Genomic DNA, 25128 nt, shown 5'->3' on the forward strand with positions numbered 1-25128 from the left:
AAAGTAAATTTAGCAGAGAAACATTTGCTTGGCAATATTAGGTGCTCATTTGAGATTTGTAGTTTATAAAAAAGGAATGAGGATGATGGATTGAAGAGCTCAGTTTTGGGGGAGGTATCAGATTCAGGGTCTGGAAAGGAAGAGGTGTTTGTCTGAAAGGTGATGATTCTTACAGGGGAGATTTTGGAGTTCTTGATGTCCAGTTCTAGGATATGACTATGGAAGATTGGGCCAAAATATACCTAGAGTGAAATATTGATAATAAGCCCGATTCAAATACTATCTCCTTCATGATGTCTTTTGATCCTTTCCACGGGTGTGATCTCTCTAGGTTGAGTTCTGCTAATGACTATTGTTATTATTACTGCGGTTACTGCTACTTCTACTAGGTATTCCGTTTCTTCTTATTCTTGTTATTTTTCTTCTTCCTTCTCCTATTCCTCTTCTTCTTCCTCCTTTCTTCTTCTTTCTCCCAATTCTCTTCAGGTTAGTCTGTTTTATATTACAGTAATGACTTGATTATATCTCCTTTAGCACATGTAGTCTTTAAACAAGTATTGAGTCAAACTTTCTTTTTTCATTCAATGTTAAAATTAATTTTAATCAGTTTATGAAAATACAAATTTTTGTGTATAAAACACTTGTACACAAGTTTCCAATAATACTAAAGACCCCTTTAAGCCAATTCCAGTATCATATGCCTCTTTTCCTCAAACACATACACACCACACACTCTCTCTGCCTCATGAGTTTGGACTGTTACATTGCCTTGACAATAATTTTGTGCATAAATATGTACCCTTAGAAAATATGCAACGCCGCATTATTTATTTTTATTTTTTATTTTTTTGAGACAGAGTCTCACTCTGCAGCTCAAGCTGGAGTGCAGTGGCATGATCTTGGCTCACTGCAACTTCTGCCTCTGGGACTCAAACGATTCTCATGCCTCAACCTCCCAAGTAGCTGGGATTACACGTGCACGCCACTATGGCCAGCTATTTTTTGTTTTATATATTTTAGTCGAGACAGGGTTTCACCATGTTGGCCAGGCTGGTCTTGAACTCCTGACCTCAGGTAATCCGCCCACCTCAGCCTCACAAAGTGCTGGGATTATAGGTGTGAGTCATGGTGCCCGGACTACATTATTTATTTTCTTAACTCAAATAGTAACATACTCTATCTACTTTGTATATATTTTGTGAGTTCCTTCAACTTTTTAGTCAGCAATATAATTTTGTGGGTTCTTCATTTTAATACCTGTAGACTTAGTTCATTTTTTTTTGAGATGGAGTTTCGCTCTTGTTGTCCAGGCTGGAGTCCAATGACATGATCTCGACTCACTGCAACCTCCACCTCCCGGGTTCGAGAGATTTTCCTGCCTCAGCCTCTCGAGTAGCTGGGATTACAGGTGCTTGTCACTACATCCAGCTAATTTTTGTAGTTTTAGTAGAGACAGGGTTTCGCCATGTTGGCCAGGCTGGTCTCAACCTCCTGACCTCAGGTGATCCATCTGCCTCAGCCTCCCAAAGTGCTGGGATTACAGGTGTGAGCCATCATGCCTGGTTTAGTTCATTTTTTAAAAAATAGCTGTATAGTAGTATTTTATATGAATACGCCTCATTTTATGTATGCTTTTTGCCACTTGGCATTTACGTTGTTCATTTTTCAATATTATTAGCAACGCTGCAATGGGTGTTGCTGTAACTGTCTCTTTGTGCAAATCTTTCTCTGGGCTGGTGTTAGCAGTTTCCAGAGGATCCACATTTCTGTTTAGAGAAGGTCACCCAAATTACCTGGAAAAGCAGTTGTCCTCTGATCTGAGGCACATGATCGTTTGTTCCTACATCCTCCCAATATTTGATGTCAAAATACTTTAAAACATCTACCAATCTTTTTTTTTGTTTGTTTCCAGACAGAGTGTTGCTCTGTCACTCAGACTGGAGTGCAGTGGGGTGATCACAGCTCACTGCACACTGTAGCCTTGACCTCACTGGCTTAAATGATCCTCCCATCTCAAACTCCCAAGTAGCTGCGACTGCAGGCACACACCACTGCACCTGGCTAAATTTTTGTTTATTTTTTGTAGAGATGGGATCTCCCTCGATTGCCTAAATTGGCCTTGAACTCCTGAACTCAAACGATCTGCCTGCCTCAGCCTCCAAAAGTGCTGGGATTATAGGCATGAGCCACCATATCCAGCCATATCTACCAATATTATGAATGATATGTAATATGCCATTATTGTTTCAATTAACAGTATACTATTTAGAGGTTGAAAATAATTTCATCTATTTCTGGGTTAATTGTACTGCCTCTTCTATGAATTTATTTTCTTTTTCTGACCATTTTTATTGGGTTGTCTTTTTCCTATTGATTTATAAAAATTTAAGATACATGCTGCAAATATTTCCTCAAAGATTGCTATTGTTTAACTTTATTCATAGTGTTTTTGTCCCTTAGAAGTATTACATTTTGACTACCTGTGGTGTATGTGCCTGTACATGTTTTTCATAAAGGTCTTACTTATTCTGAGATTATTAAAAATGATCTCTGAAATCTTCTTCTGATAATTTAAAAATATTGATTCCTTTACAGGGTGCATTATTTAAACTTTGTAAAAATAACACATGCTTACTGTACAAATACACAATACAGGAAAATACAAAGAATAACATAAAAGTAAAGTAAAATCCTACTACATGGTGATTGCCTTTTCAAGTATCTCCTTATACATGAGAAGAGGAGTAATGAAAATGAATATTGTCTACATGCCCGGTATTGCACTAAGTAATTCATAAAGTTGATGGGGTGGGCACTTCATCATCCCCATTTTACAGGCAAGAAAACTAAGGCTCAGAGACATCAGCTCCTTTTCCCCAATCTGTAAAGCCAGTAAATGACAGACTGGGATTCCCTGGGTCTGTTCACTGTTCTACCCTTCCTCCCTCTAACACATGGTGCGTATCTCAGAGGTGGGGTTGAGTCTTGTAAGTCTTTCAAGCCCCCTGTACAGGAGCACTTGAAATGCTTGTTTTAGGCTGAGGTGGGTGGATCACTTGAGGTCAGGAGTTTGAGACCAGCCTGGCCCAAATGGTGAAACTCCATTTCTACTAAAATTAAAAAAATCGGCTATGCATGCTGGCCTGCACTCATAATCCTAGCTCTTCGAGAGGCTGAGGCAGGAGAAGTGCTTGAACCTGGGAGGTGGAGGTTGCAGTGAGCCGAGATTGCGCCACTGCACTCCAACCTGGGAGCAGAGTGAAACTCTGTCTGGAAAAAAAAAAGTGCTTATTTTAGTTGGTTATATAAAAAACAGATTTAATCTCTATGAAAAAGGTACAAATACATAATTTCATCCTTGTAATGAAAAATGACGGTTCTTTTTGCTTTGTCTCATTCCTATTGTTCACTGTATCATTTTCAATATTTGTAACTGATTATGTTGCTATTTACTTCAATATCTCTAAAAAGCATGTTTCTAGTGTACGTTGAGGATATAACCTCTAAGAGAGCTGGTTTGGCTTAAGGTTCAAAGTAGTTTTTGTTCACTTTGAAAATGTTGCTCTATTCATTGTCTTCTTGGTGCCGATTGTGTTGTTGAAAACTCTCATTCTATTCCCTTTAAAAATATAATTTTCTCTTCTCTTGTAGTACTTGCAATCTTCTCTCTTTTGTATGTTCTTGAATTTTACTAAAATGTGGCAAGAATTTTAAAAAATATTTATTGTGCTTGGAACACAGAGACATCAGTTTAGTCTCGTTCCTTTCTTTAGTTATAGGATGTTTGGGCTGTTATTTCTTCCAATATTGTCTCTCTTCCATTTCCTTTGTTCTCTACCTTTAATAGATACATTTTAGCTTTTCTGTGTCTATCCTTTTAGTATCTTATGTGTTTCTTCATACTCTCCATTTCTGTCCCATTTTCTTTTCTTTTCTTGTCTTTTTTTGTTTGTTGGTTGGTTGGTTGGTTGGTTTGAAGGAATCTTGCTCTGTCCCCCGGCTCTGATCTCGGCTCACTGCAACCTCCCACCTCCCAGGTTCAAGCGATTCTCCTGCCTCAACCACCTGAGTAGCTGGGACTACAGGCGTGTACCACCATGCCTGGCTAATTTTTGTATTTTTAGTAAAGGCTGCGTTGCACCATGTTGGCAAGGCTGGTCTTGAACTTCTGACCTCAGGTGATTTGCCCGCCTCGGCCTCCCAAAGCGCTGGGATTAGAGGTGTGAGCCACCGCGCCCAGCCTCCATCCCATTTTCTGTGTTCTTCCAGCTCATTAACATGCTCTTTGCCTTCTCTCCTGGTTTTCAGCTCACCCATAAAATCCTGAATGCCAAAAATTATGGTTGTTATTTTTAGAATTTCCAATTTGTTTGTTTATTTAACAAACATTTATATGTCAGATACTGTTCAGAGTGCTTTATTAATGCTAAATTATTTAATCCTCATACCACACATATAAGGTATATACCATGACTATCTTCATTTTACAGATGGAAAATGAAGACACAGATTGGTTAAATAATTTGCCCTGGAGACATCCAACTATTGATTGTCGTCAGAGCCAGAATTGAAACCTAGGTTGTCTGGGAATTTAGGTGCTATGCTTTGCTTGTTAATAACCACCTCTTACTATTTTTGAATTGCTTCCTCCTATTTCATAAACAAATTCTCTCCTTTATCTCTCTGAAGATGTGAAATATGACTTATTATCATTCATTTTTCTGAGACAGTGTCTTGCTCTGTCACCCAGGCTGGAGTGCAGTGGAACAAGCTTGGCTTATTGCAACCTCCACCTCCCAGGTTCAAATGATTCTGCTGCCTCACCATCCTAAGTAGCTGGGATCACAAGCGTGGGCCACCACACTGGCTAATTTTTGTATTTTTAGTAGAGATGGGTTTTGCCATGTTGGCCAGGCTGGTCTCGAACTCCAGGACTTAAGTGACCCACATGACTTCACCTCCCAAAGTGCTGGGATTACAGGTGTGAGCCACCATGCCTGATATGATTTATTTTAAAGTCCTTGTGTGATTGCTTTTTTATTCTGTTTCCTCAAGTGTAAATTCTTCTGTTTGTTGTGTTCCCACTGCTGCCCTGTCTCTTTCCTGGGGTGGTCACTCTTCAACAGTGTGATGATTATTGGCTTTGAGCTGATCCTTGAAGATAATATTCTCTGGTAGACTGTTCACTGCTTCTGCTTGTGCAGCCTGGCTGGAGATAAAGGTTAGAATTAGCTCCTGAGTTTACACACCATGTAGTTTTCAATAAAAACAGAGGATGAGACGGCTTGTAGTAGATGTAATACATTAGTGGCTGGTCATCTGATTTCGATTACTTATCTTTCCTTCTAATCCTGCAGAGAAGTGCTAGTCTCCCACGTATAGCCTAGTATCTCTTCCGTAAGTATGCATGAATTTTATAAAGGACACCGTTGCTTATGTCTAGCCCGGAAGATATAAAAGAGTAAACTAACATGCCTGCTACCACTGTGGAAATTGGCCTCATTATGGAATATCAGTGGGGTTGCCTCCACTATCTGCAGCTTATATTGGCTGTTCTTAGTTTCAGGTATTCTTTTAGCATTTTAGTTTATCTGCAATGGGAGAAACTCCTTTCTTCTGACTTCATGTTTCATGAGTGAAGTCATCCACCATTTCTCTGCTTTGATTTCTCTCAGTTCCATTATTCACTCCTTTCAAAAGGAGGAGTGACTTAGCTAGTTTATATGTTTAAAGAATAGGATATGTATAGCTTTCTCCTTTTCTCTCTTTCTTTGAGATTCAGCTTCTCAAGGAAAACACAAAGCTACTCTATTTTCTAAATTTTAAAGGGGCGGGTATCCATGTGCGGAGGTCACCAGTGGTCCAAGGCAATCAGGTGGTTTAATATGCTGCATTCTGGGATAAGAATTGGGAAGCCATTGTTACTGCACAACTTTTCATTATAAAGATATTTATCAGTAGTGAAGTTGTTAATTCATTTTGTCTTATCTCTCAGTTGGTTCAAAAATGGCAGAGAAAACAGGAATAACCTTTAATAGGGCCCTTTAAAAGATCACATTGTTTAGTAAGAATTTCTCTGCCATTTTCATAAACTAATGTATGACTGTCCATTGATTTATTGCTTTATATTATCTAAAAAATAGTCTCTATCATGTTTTGGAGTTTGGACACCAGGAGTGGAGTCTTGTGCTTGTTTTCAGTTAGCTATCTTGAAAATGAAAGATTGAAATTCACTTTAAACAAGTACTCAGTTTTAGTATTGAATAAAGGCAAATCTTGTGCTATCAACGAATTTGAAAATACATTTCAACCTTTTGCATGCTTGCACATGAAATCTTAGTGCTATGTAACATATGTGATGATTATAGTAGTATTATTTGTTTTATCTATTGGTTTATAAGTACAGAGACCACCTTCAATCTGCACTCAATTGCCTGCCTTGCTATGCCTGAGTAACATGATGCATTCTCTTGATCCTAATGGCCACATTTATATATTTGTTTAATTATGACATTCCTAATCATCTCACACTCGTAGGAGATTTCCCTCCAATAAGAATAAACCATACCTTCCCAGCGCTTGTTATTTTACCACTCCCACATTGATTCTCATTTTTATCCCTCTCCTATTGCCAAAGAAGGAGAATGGACAGTATATAATAGTCAGTTGAGTAATTTTGAGAAAGACCAAAAAAAGTCCCTGAGAACTTTTGGGGAGCAGCCTAGTTGCTAACCATCAGTCTGTGGTATTCCTCTGTGGAACAAAATTCCATAGAATATAAACCTCAGATGAGGTCTCTCCATGGTGTGATGCAACAAGACAAAAATAAGTTAACTTTGTAACCGTGCCTGGACAAGAGAGAAAACCAAAATCACCCACAACCATAAAAATGGCAAGCATCTCCCTTTTCCGGTTAACATTAAGTAAACACTGCTTCTTATTGTCATTGACCACTGCTCAGTGACAACTCTAGCCTTATGTGCTTAATTCTGCCTCCTAGATAAAAAATTGCTGATGCTCATTCATCAAATTTCTCTTGCTTTAAGACAGCACCCTGTCTGGATAGACCTTCGTTTCTTTGAATCCTTTCCCAAATCACCAAATATAAACTGAAATCCCTGGATTTTCTGTGTCCCTTGCTGCAGCAAGATCAATAAACCTATTTTTTTTTTAAACTACAGAGATATTCTTGGTGCTTTTGTCTGGTGAGCATGGATAATACAGTGTACTTGAAGATAACAATGAGGATCAGGCTTCATGATGAGCAGGCCAACAAAAATCAGCAATTAGAGGGAAACAATAGACATTTTCCAATGATGTTGACAGATGGGTACAGGCCACTTAAGGGGCATAGTAGCTACATCAGCTGCTGCACCACTGAAATCTCGGCATACATATTTATCCAGTGTCTATCTGTGGCAGGCAAAAACCCATCTCAGGTGGACCTGGGAGTATGAAAGCTAGTATTGGATACCATTCACCTTTTTTTAGAGCTGCTTCCTTCCTTCAGCATCTATGACTACACACTGTGCCTTTAGCTAGATCTTCACCATGCTCTAGGTTAAATCTCTTTCCATATTATGCATTTCATACCTTCAAGTATCAGTTAAACATGGTCTTTAGGTCTAGAAGTTATCAAAGTGAAGACCTGCTTGCTCAGTTGTAATCAACTGGCTTATACTTACAGTGAGTATTTTCAATACCTTCTAGAGGTATTTTGCTCCTTAATATGTCTATCCAATGTTCCCTTAATTAGAATCTTAATTGTTACAGGATTTAGAAGCAAAAACTTGCCTTTTAAGGAAGAAACATTCATAGAGATTCCTGAGTCATACCAACTGCTTACTCTATCTTAAGAGCAAAGTTGGCTCTATTAAAATGCTGTGAACCCACAGACCAATGAGTAACTACAGCTACCTTGATTTGTTAATCTCCTCCTATATTTGGCTTCTTAACCAATTTAGGAGTAAAACGGTGCAGCATATTCTAGTAGTAAGAATATTGGGTTTGGAATTAGGATATAAAAATCTGAACACTGTCTGTGATGTTAGTCAAGTTTCTGAGTCTCAATTTCCATAAATGTGAAGTGTTGACAATATTACCACAAAAATTATCATTAAAACAAATTAAATAATAATGGAGATAGATACTGTTTTTGAGCATTATAATTATAGCTAACATTTGTTGAATGCTAGGCATTGCTCTAAAGAGTTTACTTGGATTTTTCTTACTTGATCTTCATCACAGCCTTTCAAGATGCATGCTACCACCTCTTAAATAACAGTGGCAAAGATTCTGGGCAGATGGATGAGTAGAAGCTTCAAGAATCTGTTTCCCCATCTAGATAACAACTGCATTAGCATATTCTGTGTGTTGTAAATATTTTTGAACTTTGGAGTGTTATTGAAGGCTTGCAACTTCCAGGGGAATGCTTGACAGTAAACTGTGGTTAATTTTGGTCAATTTCTGCTCTTATCTGGCTAGCAGCTTTCTCTCTCTTACCCTGAGCCTGGTTGGAGGCAGTGCATGAGCTTCAGGAAGCTTGCATGCAGCTTGCATGTAGCTTGCAGGAGCCAAGGTAGGCAAGAAGAACTCTGTCCTCCAAATATCAGAATCTATGTTCTGAGTGCTGACTGCTGCTTCTGATCATGGAGGTGCAGACACAAAGACAGATAGTCATTGTTGTATCTCCTCACCTTCAAATATTACAAATTTCTTTTCCTGTAACTGAAGCAACTTCCAGGGAATTTAAATTACCAGGACCATATTCCCCCTACTTCATTTATTTTTCCTTTTTTGATGATCAGACATTAAAGACTAGGATATTCCAAAGCAACTGCATATACCAGGAAAATCAGAAAGTCACTAACAAGCCAAGGGAGAGGCACAGGCTCAGAAAAACGCCTGAGAAGATGTTAATTTATATCGTAGGCTAATCATTGGCACAGAGATAACTTACAAGAATCAAAATCAAATCAAAATGAAACAAAATAGCAGCAAACTCTGGGGAAAGGGAACAACCTGATTTCTAGAGTTACCAGATTATCAGATTTAAATGTCTATTTTTGAAAAAAAAATTAGTAGGCATACAAAGAAAGAAAAAAGTATGAACAACAACAGAAACTGTTACTGACAGAGATCAGAAGACAAACCTACTAAAGAAGTCTTTAAAACACCATTTGAAAGCTACTCAAATAACAAAAGGAGGATATGGAGAAGGTCAAGAAAACAATGTATGAACAAAATGAAAATATCAATAAGGAAATAGAAAATCTAAAGAGAAACAAAAAAGAAGTTCTAGAGCTGAATATAATAATAACTGAAATTTTAAAAAATGACCAAAAGGATTCAAAAGCAGGGTTGAGTAGGAAGAAGAATTAGTGAATTGAAAATAGGACAATTGAAACTATCAAGTCTGAAGAAGAGAAAGAAAAAAGGTGAAGAAAAAACACAGTGTAAGGGACCCATGAGACACCATGAAATGGACTAACACACATATTGTGGCAATCCAAAAGGAAAAAGAAAGTGGGGGTGGTTGAGTGATTACATGAAGAAATAATAGTTGAAAACTTCCCAAGTTTTGTGAAAGACAAGAATATAAACATCCAAAAAGCTAATGATCCCTAAGTAAGGTGAACTAAAAGAGACCCACATAATCAAACTGTTGAAAGACAAAGATAAAGAGAGAATCTTAAAAACAGAAAGAAAGAAGAAACTTGTCATGTATAAAAGATGCTCAGGACACATAATCAAAATGTTGAAAGACAAAAATAAAGAGAGCTAAAGCAGCAAGACAGAAGAAACTTGTCTCATCTTAGAGATTCTCAATCAGATTATCAGCATATTTCTTATCAGAAACTTTGGAAGCCAGAGGCAGTGGGTTGGTAATTTCAAAGTGCTAAAAGAAAAAAAAAACCTGTCACCTAATGATTCTATATCTGTCGTTCAAAAGTGAGGGAGAAGTTGTTCCCAGAAAAATAAAAGCTGAAGGAGTTTGTTACCACTAGGCCTATCCTGCAAGAAATGCCAAAGGGGAGTAATATGAACAAGATTGCAAAATAGGAGTTCTCTTGCTTCATTTCCTCTTGACAGAAATCCAACTAGCCACTAAACACAGACAAAAATCCCATCCCAAACATCTGAAAACTTGGGAACCACAGAAACTAGCTAACAGCAATTTCAGCCCAGACTGTGCTGGCATGGCAGTCCTAGGCATAGGCACCCCCTAGTGCTGAAACAGGTGCAGCAGTCAGAGTCTTAGATACCACATCAGACAATCTACCCAGAATATCTGGACTATTGAAGGACATTTCCAGACCAAGTCAGACTGCAAAGATTAGAATAAGTACTCATTTTTCAATGCACAGACATCAATGCATGACCATGAATATCAAGGACAATTAAGGAAACATGACATAATCAAATGGCAAAATAGGGTGCTAAGGTCTAACTCTAAAGAGATGGAGATAAATAAACTATCAGAAAAGAAATCAAAATACTGTTTTAAAAAAGCTTAGTAAGGCCAGGCACAGTGGCTAACCCCTGTAATCCCAGCACTTTGGGAGGCAAAGGTGGGCAGATCACTTGAGGTCAGGAGTTTGAGATCAGTCTGGCCAATGTGCTTCAACTCCATCTCGACTACAAATACAAAAATTAGCTGGGTGTGGTGGTATGTGCTTGCAGGTCCAGCTACTCAGGAGGCGAGGGCAGGAGAATCACTTGAACCCAGCGGGTGGAGGTTGCAGTGAGCTGAGATTGCACCACTGCACTCCAACCTGGGTGACATGGCAAGACTCTATCTCAAATAAATAAATAAATAAATAAATAAATAAATAAATAAATAAACAAACAAACTTGGTAAACTTAAAGAAAATATAGCAAAACAATTCAGAAATTTATCTGAGAAATTTAACAGAGAGATTAAAGGAACAAAACATCAAATAAAAATCTTGGAGCTGAAAAGTACAGAACGAAGTTAAAAATGTAATAAAGAGCATCAAGCAAATTTATCAAGCAAAACAAACACAACAAACACACCTGTAAACTCAGACATGTTATTTAAAAATTTACAGTCAGAGGAGAAAAAAAGAATGAAAAAGATTGAAGAAAGCTTATGGAATTTATGGGGCAACATTGGAAGAGCAAATTAGCAGTTTTTGGCATTCAAGAGGGATTAGAGATAGATAAAGGGGTAGAAAGCTTATTTAATACATGATAGCAGAAAAATTTCCAAACCGGGAGAAAAATATAGATGTCAAGGTAAAGGAAGGCCAAAAGTCTCCAATCAGGCTTAATCCAAATAAGACTAAACCAAGACACAATATAAGCACACTTTCAAAGATTAAAGACAAAGAGAGGATCCTGAAAGCAGCAAGAGGAAAGAAGTGACACAAAAGGAGTTTCAATACATTTAACAGCAAACTTCTCAACGGAAACCTTACAATCCAAGCTTGAGTGAGTGAGTGAGAAGACATATTCAAAACACTGAAGGAAAAATAAAAAAAAACCCCTGCCATTCACAAATATTGTACCCAGCAAAGTTGTCCTTCATAAGTGAACGATAGATGAAAAACTTCCCCAAACAAACAAAAGCTGAGGAAGTTTATCACCGGACAAGAAATGCTAAGGCCAAAAGTAAAGGACGCTAATGAGTAACATGAAAACATCTAAAAGTGTAAGACTCACTAGTAAAAGGGAGTGCAGTCATGAGCTGCATAATGACACTTCAATCAACAACAAGTGGCATATATGATGATGGTCCCATAAGATTCAGTGTTTAATATAGTAAAATTTTGTACAGGTTTGTAGTCTAGTAGCAATAGGTTATACGATATAGCCTAGGTGTGGAGTAGTCAATATCATCTAGGTTTGTGTAAATACAATCTATGATGTTCACACAATGGCAAAATCACCTAATGATGCATTTCTCAGCACATATACCTGTTATTAAGTGATACATGACTGTACTGTAATGGGGTGTGTAAATCATGTATATCTTGTGTATATCTTTAGTATGAAGGTTAAAAGACAAAATCATAGAATACAAAAACTTCTTTGAGGGATATGCAATATAAGAAGATGTAAATTGTGACACTAAAAAATTCAAAATATGGTGAGGAGTGGAGTAAAAATATAGAGTTTTATTTTATGAAGTTAAATTGTTACCTACAAGATTTTTTTGTAAGCCTCATGGTAACCACAAAACAAAAACCTACAATAGATATGTTTAACAAAAGAAGTAATGGCTGGGTATGGCATTTTGGGAGGCTGAGACAGGTGGATCTCTTGAGGCCAGGAGTTCAAAACCAGCCTGGCCAACATGGTGAAAACCCATCTCTACTAAAAACAAACAAACAAACAAACAAACAAAAACTACTAAAATTAGCTGGCATGGTGGTGCATGCCTGTAGTCCCAGTTACTCGGAAGGCTGAGGTGGGAGGATTGCTTGAACCCAGGAGGCAGAGGTTGCAGTGAGCCAAGATTGTGCCACTGCACTCCAGCCTGGGTGACAGAATCAGACCTTGTGAGATGGTTTGACTCTCTGTCCCCACCCAAATCTCACCTCCAATTGTAATCCTTATAATCCCCGCATGCCAAGGGTGGGACCAGGTGGAGGTAATTGGCTCATGGGGGCAGTTTCCCTCATGCTGTTCTCGTGATAGTGAGTGAATTCTCAGGAGATCTGATGGTTTTATAAGCATCTGGCATTTCTCCTGCTTGCACTTGCTTTGTCCTGTACCCTGTGAAGAAAGTGCCTGCTTCTCCTTTGCCTTCCACCATGATTGTAAGTTTCCTGAGGCCTCCCCAGCAATGTGGAACTGTGAGTCAACAAAACCTCTTTCTTTTGTAAATTACCCAGTTTCGGATATTTCTTCATAGCAGTGTGAGAATGAACTAATACACCTTCTTTCTCTCAAAAAAAAGGCATTGAATCAAACATGATAAAATCACTCAACCACAAAGGAAGACAGTAAGAGAGAAAGAAAGGAACAATGGATATGCAAAACAGGTAGAAAACAGAAAACAATTAAAAAATGGCAGTAGCAAGTTCTTACCTATCAACAATTACCTTGAATGTAAATGGATTAAATTATTCAATTAAAAGACATATAATGCCTAAATGAATGAAAAAAACAAGAGCCGACTCTATGTTGCCTGCAAAGGACTCATCTCACCTGTAAGAACATTCATAGATAGCAAGTGAAGGTATAGAAAAAGATTTTCCATGCAAATGAAAACCATGAGAGAGCAGGAGTAGCTATACTTATATCAGATAAAATAAGTTTTAAGTCAAAAACTATGAAAAGAAAGAGAGGAGGACATTACATAATGAAAAAGGGTTTCATTCGACAAGAAAATGTAACAATTGTAAATGCAAACAGACTTAACATCAGAACACCTAAATACATAAAGTGAATATTAATAGATCTAAAGGAATAGATGGATGGCAATACAATAGTAGTGGGGGACTTCAACACCCCATTTTCAGCAACAGACAGGTCATGCACACAGAAAATCAATAAAGAAACATTGGATTTAATTTGTGCTCTAGACCAAATGAAACTTACAGACATTTACAGGACATTCTATCCAACAACTGCAGAATATCTCAACTGCACATAAAACATTTTCCAAGATAGATCATATGTAAGGCCCAAAACAAGTTTGAAAAAAATTTGAGAAGGTTGAAATCATATCAGGTAACTTTTCTGAACATAATGGTATAAAGGTAGAAATCAATAAAAGCAGGAACTCTGAAAACTTCACAAACATATGGAAATTCAGCAATATGCTTTTGAAAAACCAATGGGTCAATGAAGAAACTGAAAGAGAAATTAAAAAATTACTTGAGACAAATGAAAATAGAAACACAACATACCAAAACCTGTGGAATACACCAAAAGCAGTACTTAGCAGGAAATTTGGAGCAGTAAATACCTACATCAGAAAAGAAGAAAGATCTCAAATAAAAAAACCCAATGTTGCACCTCAAAGAACCAGAAAAATAAGAATAAAATAAATAAATAATTAGTATAAGAAAGAAAATAATAAAGATCAGAGCAGAAATAAACGAGAGACTGTAAAAAATTACCAAGGATCAATAAAATAAAGAGTTTATTTTTTGAAAAGATAAACAAAATTGTCAAATCTTTAGCTAGACTCAGAAAAAGAGAGAAGACTCAAATGAAGAACACCAGTGATGAAAAAGGAGACATTACAACTGATATCACAGAAAAAATATTATAATAGACTATCATGTGCAATTATATGCCAACAAATTGGATAACCTAGAAGAAACGTACAATTTCATGGGCACGTACAACCTACCAAGATTGAATTATGAAGAAATAGAAAACTGAGAAGACCAATAATGAATGAGGAGATGAAATCATTTATAAAAAGTCTTCCATCAAAGACAAGTCTAGGACCTGAAGACTTCACTGCTGAATTCTATCAAATATTTAAAGAAGAACTAATACTTATTCTTCTCAAATTATTTCAAAAAAATTGAAGGAGAAAAAATTGTTTAAATTCATTCTGTGAGGCCAGCATTACCTTGATACCAAACCAGACAAGGACAAACACACATACAAGAGAAAAATACAGGCATATATTCCTGATGAACATATATGCTAAAATCCTCAGTAAAAAACTAGCAAACGTAATTTAACATCTTATTAAAGAGATCATTCACTGTGATCAAGTGTGATTCAGCCCAGTGATGCAATGATGGTTCAACATATGCAAATGAATGCATCACATTAATAGAATGCAGAACAAAAACCATAGGATCATTTCAATAGATACAGAAAATGAATTTGATAAAATTTATGGTCTTTTGTGATTAAAACTCTCAACAAATCAGGTATAGAAGAAATGTATCTCAACACAGGAAAGGCCATCTATGAAAAACCCACAAGTAACATTACACTGAATGGGGGAAAGCTGAAAGCTTTTCTTTTAAAGTCTGAAACAAGACAAGCATGTCCACTCTTGCCACTTCTATTCAACATAGTTCTGAAAGTCTTAATCTGAGCAATTAGGCAAGAGAAAGAAAAGGTATTCATCTTAGAAGGGAAGAAGTTAAATTGTTCCTGTTTACAGATGACATAAGCTTATATATAGAGAATCCTAAAGACTCTACCAAAAAAATGGTTTTTGATAACAAACTTCAGTAAAGCTGTAGGTCACAATCAACATTAAAAAAGTAGCATTTTTACACACTAACAATGAACCATCTGATAAAGAAAATTTGAAAAATCTCATTTACAATAGCTCAAAAAAAAAAAAAAAAAAAAACCTTACAAATGAATGTTACCAAGGAGGTAAAATACATCTACACTGAAAAAACTATAAAACATTGATGAAAATATTGAAGAAGACAGAAACAAATGGAAATACATCTCATGTTCATAGGTTAGAAGAATTAATATTGTTAGACTGTTCATACTGCTGAATCCAATCTATAGAGTCAATAAAATCCGTGTTAAAACTATAATGACTTTTTTTATGTTTACAAATCTCTTTAACGTTCTGAATTAATAGAAGACAGCTAGATTTTTAATTTTATTTTATGTTTTAAATTCAATTTAATTTTATTTTAAATTCCAGAATACATGTGCAGGACATGTAGGTTTGTTACATAGGTAAACGTGTGCAATGGTGGTTTGCTGTACCTATCAACCCATCACCTACGTCAGCCCTGCATGCATTAGCTATTTATCCTGATGCTCTCCCTCCCCCTGCACTCCCCGACAGGCCCCAGTGTGTGTTGTTCCTCCCCCTGTGTCCATGTGTTCTCATGGTTCAACTCCCACTTATAAGTGAGAACATGCAGTCTTGGTTTTCTGTTCCTGTGTTAGTTTGAGGTTAATGGCTTCCAGTTCCATCCATGTTTCTGCAAAGGAAATGATCTAGTTCCTTTTTATGGCTTCATGTTATTCCATGATATATATGTATCACGTTTTCTTTATCCAGTCTATCATTGATGGGTGTTTGGGTAAATTCTATGTGTTTGCTATTGTGAATAGTGCTGAAATGAACAAATGTATGCATGTGTCTTTATAATAGAATGATTTATATTTCTTTGGGTATATACTCAGTAATGGAATTGCTGGGTCAAATATTATTTCTGGCTCTAGGTCATTAAGGAATTGCCACACTGTCTTCCACAGTGGTTGAACTAATTTACATTCCCACCAACAGTGTAAAAGCTTTTCAATTTCTTCACAGCCTCACCAGCATCTGTGGTTTCTTGACTTTTTAATAATCTCACTGGTATGAGATGGTATCTCATTGTGGTTTTGATTTGCATTTCTCTAATGATCAGTGATGTTGAACTTTTTTTCATATGTATGTTGGCTGCATAAATGTCTTCTTTTGAGACATGTCTGTTCATGTTCTTTGCCCATTTTTTAATGGGGTTGTTTGTTTTTATCTTGTAAATTTGTTTAAATTCTTTGTAGATTCTGGATATTAGACCTTTGCCAGATGAATAGATTGCAAAAATTTTTTCCCATTCTGTCGGTTGTCTGTTCACTCTGATGATAGTTTCTTTTGCTGTGCAGAAGCTCTTTAGTTAGATCCCATTTGTCAATTTTTGCTGTTGTTGAAGTTTCTTTTGATGTTTTCGTCATGAAAACTTTGCCTGTGCTATGTCTTGGATGGTATTGCCTAGATTTTCTTCTAGGGCCTTTATGGTTTTGGGTTGTACATTTAAATCTTTAATATAAGTTAACTTTTATACAATAGTTAACTTTCATACAAGGCATGAAGAAGGGGCCCAGTTTCAATTTTCTGCATATGGCTAGTCAGTTTTCCCAGCACCATTTATTAAACAGAGAATCTTTTCCCTATTGCTTGTTTTTGTCAGGTTTGTCAAAGATCAGATGGTTGTAGATGTGTGGTCTTATTTCTGAGATCTCTATTCTGTTCCATTGGTCTATCTGTCTGTTTCTGTACCAACACCATGCGATCTTGGTTACTACAGTCCTGTAGTATAGTTTGAAGTTGGGTAGCATGATGCCTCCAGCTTTGCTCCTTTTGCTTAGGATTTTCTTGGCTATATGGGCTCTTTTTTGGTTCCACATGAATTTTAAAATAGTTCTTTCTAATTCTGCGAGGAATGCCAATGACAGTTTAATGGGAATAGCATTGAATCTATAAATTACTTTGGGTATTATGGCCATTTTCACCATATTGATTCTTCCTATCCATGAGCATGGAATGTTTTCTCATTTGTTTGTTTCCTCTGTGATTTGCTTGAGGAGTGGATTGTAGTTTTCCTTGAAGAGGTCCTTTACTTCCCTTGATAGCTGTACTCCTTTGTGAATGGGAGTTCATTCATGATTTGGCTCTCTGCCTATCTGTTGTTGGTGTGTGGGAATGCTTGTGATTTTTGCACATTGATTTTGTATCCTGAGACTTTGTTGAAGTTGCTTAGCAGCTTAAGAAGCTTTTGGGCTGAGATGATGGAGTTTTCTAGATATAGAATTATGACATCTGCAATACAATGACATTCTTCACAGAAAAAAAACCCCTAAAATTCAAACGGTATTATAAAGATCCCAAATAGCCAAAGTAATCTTGATTAAAAAAAAAAAAAAGCAGGAGGCAGCACAGTACTTGACTTTAAAGTATACTACAGAGCTATAATAATAATAAAAAAGGTATCTGCATAAAAACAGAAACATAGGCCAATGGAAAAGAATAAAGAGTCCAGAAATAAGTCCATGCATTTACAATCAAGTGACTTTCAACAAAGGTGCCAAGTAAACACAATGGGGAAAGGAAAGTCTTTTCAATAAATAATGTTGGGAAAACTGGATATCCACATGCAGAAGAATAAAATTAGACCCTTATCTTTCACCCGATAAAGTAGACATTCAAAGTAAGTTAGCAACTTAAATGGAAGACCCCCAAACTATGAAAATGCTAAAAGAAAACATAGGAAAAAGCTTCATGACATTGGTTTCTGCAATGATTTTCTGGCTATCACCTTAAAAGCACAGGCCAGGGCTGGGCGTGGTAGCTCACGCCTGTAATCCCAGCACTTTGGGAGGCTGAGGTGGGTGGATCACGAGGTCAGGAGATAGAGACCATCCTGGCCAACATAGTGAAACCCTGTCTCTACTAAAAATACAAAATTTAGCTGAGTGTGGTGGCATGCACCTGTAATCCCAGCTACTGGGGAGGCTGAGGCAGGAGAATCACTTGAACCTGGGAGGTGGAGGTTGCAGTGAGCCGAGATTGGGCCATTGCACTCCAGCCTGGTGACAGAGTGAGACTCCATCTAAAAAAAAAAAAAAAAAAGAAAGAAAAAAAGCACAGGCCACAAAAGCAAAATTAGACAAATAAGATTACATCAAACTAAAAAGCTTCTGCACAATGCAGGAGACAAATTACCAGAATGAAAAGACAACATTCAAAATGGGAGAAAATATTTGCAAATTATACAGCTGAAAAGGGATTGATATCCAAAATACATAAGAATCTCTTACAAGTCAACAGCAAGAAAGCAAATAACCTAATTAACAAATGGGCAAAAGACCTTCATTGACATGTCTTAAAAGACATACACAAGGTCAGCAGGTATATGAAAAAAATGTTTAACATCAGTAATCATCAGGGAAATACAAGTCAGAACTACAATGAGATATCAACTTGTACCTATTAGAATGATGATACAAAAAATACAAAAGGTAAGTGGTGGCAAGGATGGAGAGAAATGGAAATCCTCACACAATGTTGGTGGGAATGCAAATTGGTAAAGCCGTTAGGGAAAACACTGTGGAGGTGCCTCAAAAAGCTAAATATAGAACTAACATATGATCTAGCAATCTCACTACTAGGTATATATATCCAAAGGGAACAAAATAAATATGTCAAAGAGATAGCTACATTCCAATGTTTATTGCAGCACTATTCACAATTACCAAGATATGGAATGAATCTCAGCGTCCATTAATATATGAATGGATAAAGAAAATGTGGTATATATACACAATGGTATACGACTTAGCCATAAAAAAAGTAAGTCCTGTCATTTGCAACAGTGGGTGAACCTGGAGGACATATGTTGAGTGCAATAAGGCAGGCACAGAAAGACAAATACCACATTATTTCACTCGTGAGAAATCTACAAAATTGATCTCATACAAGTAGAGAATAGAATGGAGGCTTGGGTGGTTAGGGTGAATTGGGGTTGAGGTGATGTGGATCAAAGAAAACATATTTACAGTTAAGAGGAATAAATTCAAGAGATCTATTGTACAACATGGTGACTCTAGTTAATATTGACATATGGTACTATTGAAAAATGTGCAGAGTGGATGTTGTGTTTTCATTACAAAAGTGATAGCTAGCTAGATTTAACCATCCCAGAATGTACATATACTTCAAAATATCAAGTTGTACATGATTTAAGAAATTTACATCGATTACTTGTTGAAATGATAATATAGATATATGAGATTAAGTAAAATATACTATTAACATTTAAGAAAATACTAAAGGGAATCTTGCAGGTTGAAAGGGAAGTATAGTAGACAATACTTCAAAGCCATGCAGAGAAATAAAGGTCTCAGTAAAGGTAAATACATTGACAATTATAAAAGCTAGTATTATTGCAACAATAATTTGTAATTTAACTTTTTGTAAATAAAAAAAGTTTACAAGTGACAAAGAAAGGCATTGTATGTCAATAAATGTTTCACAGCAAGAAGATATAACAATTACAAACACGACTCAACAACAGACCATTAAAAAAGATATAAAGCAAAAGTGGACAGAATTGAAGAGGGAAAGAGATGGTGCCAATATCTTACTCTGAACAAAAGATAGAATAATCAGATGAGATAAGTAAGGAAATAGAGGACTTATAAAACACAATAAACCAACTAGGCTTAACAGATATGTACAGACCACTCAACAACAACGTTCCTCTTAAGTGCACATTGAACATTTTCAAGATAGACTATATGTTAGACCACAAATTAAATCTTAATAAAAATTTTAAAATAAATATTATATACAGTATCTTCTCTGACCAAAATTGGATAAAATTAAAAAAATCAATAACATAATTACATAACAAAAACTGGAAAATTCACAGGTTTGTGAAAATTAAGAACACTCTTAAATAACCAATAGTTCAAAGAGAAAAATCACAAGAGAAATTAGAAAATACTTAGAGATAAATGAAAATTAATACACAACACACCAAAATTTTTGTGACGCAGCAAACACAGCGCTAAGGGAAAATTTGTATGTATAAATACTTAAATTTAAAAATCTTAAATTAACAGCTTAAAAACTTAAGGAACTAGAGAAAGAACAACATAAGCACAAAGCTAGCAGAAGGAAGGAAAAATTGGAGTAGAGATAAATGACATAGAAACTAGAAAAACAATAGAGAAAATGAACAAAGACAAAAAATTGGTTTTCCAAAAATATTAGCAAAATTGGCAAATCTTTAACTAGATTGGCTAAGAACAAAATAGAGAATAATCAGATCACTACAATATTGAAGTAGGCATATTACTACTCTTTATACATAAATAAAGTGATTACAAGAGAGTTCTATGAACAAATTATATGCCAACAAATTGGATAATCTGGATGAAATGACTGAGTTCCTAAAAACATAAAAACTACTGTAATAGTCTACTTGAGCTACTATAAAAAATACCATACATTGAGTGGTTTTAACAACAAAAATGTTTCTCACAGTTCTGGAGGCTGGTCAATTGAAAATCAAGGTGCAAACTTATTTAATTCCTGGTGAGGGAGTTTTTTCCTGGCTTGCAGGTGCAGCCTTCTCATTGTGTCCTCCTGTGATCTTTCCTCTTTGCTCAAAGGAGATCTCTCTCTCTCTCTCTCTCTCGAATTCTTATAAGGCTACTAATTCCACTAATCCACTAACCTCATTAGTACCCCATCATTGTGATCTCATTTAACTTTAATCATCTTCTAAAGGCCTTACCTCCAATTACAGTCACATCAGAGTTAGCGTTTCAACGTATGATTTTTTTTGGGGGGAGTGGGAGAGTGTATAATTCAATTCATAACACCTTTCAAGACTAAAGTACAAAGTAACAGAAGCTATCAATAATAGGAGATTGACCCAGTAATAAAAACATCTCCCAATAAACGAAAGCCCTGGTCCTGATGGCTTCATTCGTGAATTGTACGAAACACTTAAAAAAGATCAAATACCAATCCTTCTCAAAAATTTTCCATATCACGAAGAGGAGAGAGCACTTCCTAATTAAATCTATAAGGCCAGCATTACCCTAACATCAAAAACAGACAACACCACCACAAGAAAAGAAAACAGCAAACCAATGTCCCTTATAAAAATCAAGGCAAAAATCCTCAGCAAAATATTGTCAAACTAAACTCTGCAGCATATTGAGAGGATTATATATTATAATCAACTGGGATTTATTTCTAGAATGAAAAGATGGTTCAACATATGAATATCAATCAATGTAACATCCCAGATTAACAGAATGAAGAAAAAACCCACATGGTAATCTCATTTAATTCAGAAAAAGTATTTGTTAAAACTCAACACCCTTTCATGATAAAATACCCAATAGAAATAGAAAGAATCAACTGTATCATATTAAAAGCTGTATACAAAACTTCCACAGTAAAGATCATACTCAATGTTGAAAGGCTGAAAGCTTTTTCTCTAATATCAGGAACAAGACAATGATGGCTGCTTTCCCCACTTCTGTTCTATGCAGCAAGATAATTCTAGCCAGAGAAAATAGGTAAGAGAAATAAATTTGAAAAAAATGCACCTAAATTAAAAAAGAAGTAAAATGATATATGTTTGCAGATGACATAATCTTACAAGTAGAAAATACTAAAGATTCCACACACAGAAAAACCTGTTAGAACTAAAAATGAATTCAGTGAAGTAGTAGAATACAAAGTCAACATATAGAAATCAGTTGCATTTCTATACTTTCTCAATGAACAATCTGAAAAGAAAGTTAGAAAAATAGTTTTATTTATGATAGCATCAAATGTAATAAAACACTTTGGAATTAACCAGGGAGGTGAAAGACTTGTATAAAATCTACAAAACATTGCTAAAGAAAATTGTGGCTCATGCCTGTAATCCCAGCACTTTGGGAGGCCGAGGTGGGTGGGTCACAAGGTCAAGAGATGGAGACCATCCTGGCCAACATGGTGAAACCCCGACTTTACCAAAAGTACAAAAATTAGCTGGGTGTGGTGGTATGCACCTGTAGTTCCAGCTACTCCAGAGGCTGAGGCAGGAGACTCACTTAAACAAGGGAGGTGGAGGTTGCAGTGAGCGGAGATCATGCCACTGCACTCTAGTATGGTGACAAAGAGAGACTCTGTCAAAAAAAAAAAAAAAGAAGAAGAAGAAGAAGAAGAAAATTAAAGAATACATAAATAAATGGAAAGGCATCCCATGTTCATGGATTGGAAATGTAATACTGCTAACATATCTAATACAATGTGATCTTCAGATTAAGTGCAATCTTTATCAAAATCTCAATGAAGTTTTTGCAGAAGTAGACAAATTCATCCTGAAATTCATATGGAATCTTATGTTAAACAGTATAGCCAAAATAATCTTGAAAAAGAAGGACAAAGACAGAGAACTCACACTTCCTGAATTCAAAACTTACTTTAAAGTAATAGTAATCAAAATGGCATGGTACTCGTTTAAAGCCAGACATATTGACAAATGGAATAGAGTAGAGATCCCAGAAATAAACCCTTGCCTACATGCCCAAATGATTTTCAACAAGAGTTCCAAGACCTTTCAATGGAGAAAGAACAGTCCTTTCAACAAATGGTGTTGGGAAAATTAGACATTCACATGCAAAAGAATAACGTTGGAACCTTACCTAACCTGACGTATAGAAGTTAGCTCAAGATGGACTAAAGAGCTAAATATAAAAGCTAAAATTATACAACCCTTAAGAGAAAAAATAGGGCAAAATCTTCACAACATTAGATTTGACAAAGATTTCTTGGATATGATACTAAAGGCACAGGCAACAAAAGCAAACATGGACACACTGGATATCATAAACATTGAAAACTTTTGTCAATCAAAGGACACTTTCCATGTAGTAAAAAGGCAACCTACAGAATGGGAAATATATTTGGAAAACATATATCTGAGAAGGGATTAATATCCAAAACATATAACTCCCAAAACTCAACAACAGAAAACAAACAACCCAATTTAAAAAATAGACAAAGGACTTATTCAAGAGTCTATTCAGACTTTTCTCCAAAAAAGATTTTTGGATGAGTAATAAGCATATGAAAAGATCAAAATATCACTATTCATTAGAAAAATGCAAATTAAACCACAATGAGATATCACCTCACACTCATTTGGAATATCACTATCAAATAAAGCAGAAAATAACAAGTGTTGGTGGGGATATGAAAAAAGTACAGGACCCTTGTGGACTGTTGGTGGGAAAGTAAAATGACATATCAATGTGGGAAACAGTATGACAGTTTTTCAAAAAATTAAAAACAGAATTACCATATGATCCAAATACCCAAAGAAATTGAAAACATGGTCTCCACGAGATATTTATTTACCCATCTTCACATCAGAATTATTCAGAATTACTAAAGGATAGATGCAACCACTCAACAGATGAATAAATAAACCAAATGTGGTTTATACTTACAATGAAATGTTATTCATCCTTCAAAAGGAAGAAAATGTTAACATATACTACAACATGGATCAACTTTGAGGACATTATGCTACATGAAATAAAGTATTTATATAAGATAAATATTATATGATTCTACTTATATTAGTTAACTAGATTAGTCAAAATCATAGAGACAGAAAGTAGGATGGTGATTACCAGGGTTTGGGAGGAGGAAGGAATGAATGGGTATTATTGTTTAATGAGTATAGAGTTTCAGTTTTGCAAGATGAATTGAGTTCTAGAGATAGCTGATACTAATGATTGCACAATGATACGGATATGCTTCAGACCACTGAATTTTATACTTACAAGTGATTAAAATGGAAATTTTATGTTGCATGAATCAATAAAAATATGAATTAGGGTTACAAAAGAATATCAAAGGCACAGGCAGAATTTAAATTCATACCTGTTTTTAAAATAAAGTCAACACTCTTTACTACTACATTGCACTGCTACCATATCTGCACCATGAAATATAAACCATCTGTATAATAAATAATTATAAAGTACAGTAAAGTTTACTAACTCTTTACAGGGCTTTGTGCAAACTGATGTTCACAAAAATTCTAGTAGTAACGAAGACAACTATGATTATTGTACCTATTTTTAAAGAGAAGAGTACTAAAGTTTAGAACAATTGTCAAAGACAAAAATGCTTAACATTGTTAGCATTATGCATTTGAACTAACTGGATATTTGTTGCTATGCAAGCAAAAAATCTGGGTAGTTAAGATTTGTTTTAGTTGTAGTTTTGTGTGTGTGTTTTCTGGAGATTTAACCACTTGGAATGTTTAATAATAGTACAACAGATTAGAAAGAATTATATGTCAGGATACTGCTTAGGAAGCTGAAATTGAAATAAGGATGTTCTCAATGCTCCTAAGTTTTACAAAAGGGAGATTTAATTAAGGTCTATAAAGACTTAATTTCAAATTCTATTTGTCCAAACTGTTGATGAGCATTCCTGTTTATCCATTTTAGTGTGTCGTAGTACCTCCTGATGTCTGAATATTTTGGCATTTAATGAATTCCTGCAACAGGAGGCTTCCAAAATATTTTAGGACCAATCGATGGAAAAATAAAGGTAATGCAATTAGTTCCTGTAGATCTTGATTTATATAAAATTATGTATTTATGATGACTGTTTTCCATCCAAGAATTACACAATTATTTATAATTTAACAATCATGCTGATTGACATTTTTCTAGGAAACAGAAAGAAGCTTACTGAGATTTTTTTTTCAGTCACATAGTTTTTTTGGAAGGTATTTTCCTTTCCCTGTGGAGAACTCAATAGCATTTGTGAGGAGAAAATATGATTCATGAATAAACCAGTAATTTGGCAAAGCAAATAAGTCCCATTAGTTTTTAAAGCCTGAAATTTTAGTCTTA

General features: G+C 35.6%; 1 protein-coding gene across 8 annotated transcripts in view; it reads right to left on the bottom strand.

Moving 5' to 3' along the window:
• The window catches only part of OPRM1 (opioid receptor mu 1), a 121640-nt gene that overhangs the window by 39936 nt on the left and 56576 nt on the right, over positions 1 to 25128 (bottom strand). The window contains exon 3 of one of the 8 annotated variants that reach the window (XM_050786800.1): positions 4262 to 5209. The exons of the other annotated variants lie outside the window; for them this stretch is intronic. Coding sequence (XP_050642757.1) covers positions 5113 to 5209 — 97 coding nt within the window. The 3' untranslated portion in view covers positions 4262 to 5112. Of the gene's footprint in view, positions 1 to 4261; positions 5210 to 25128 lie in introns of those variants that run through there. 8 annotated transcript variants of the gene reach the window in all.

The sequence above is a fragment of the Macaca thibetana genome, chromosome 4 (genome assembly GCF_024542745.1).
Source record: "Macaca thibetana thibetana isolate TM-01 chromosome 4, ASM2454274v1, whole genome shotgun sequence".
NCBI classification, from domain to species: Eukaryota; Metazoa; Chordata; class Mammalia; order Primates; family Cercopithecidae; genus Macaca; species Macaca thibetana.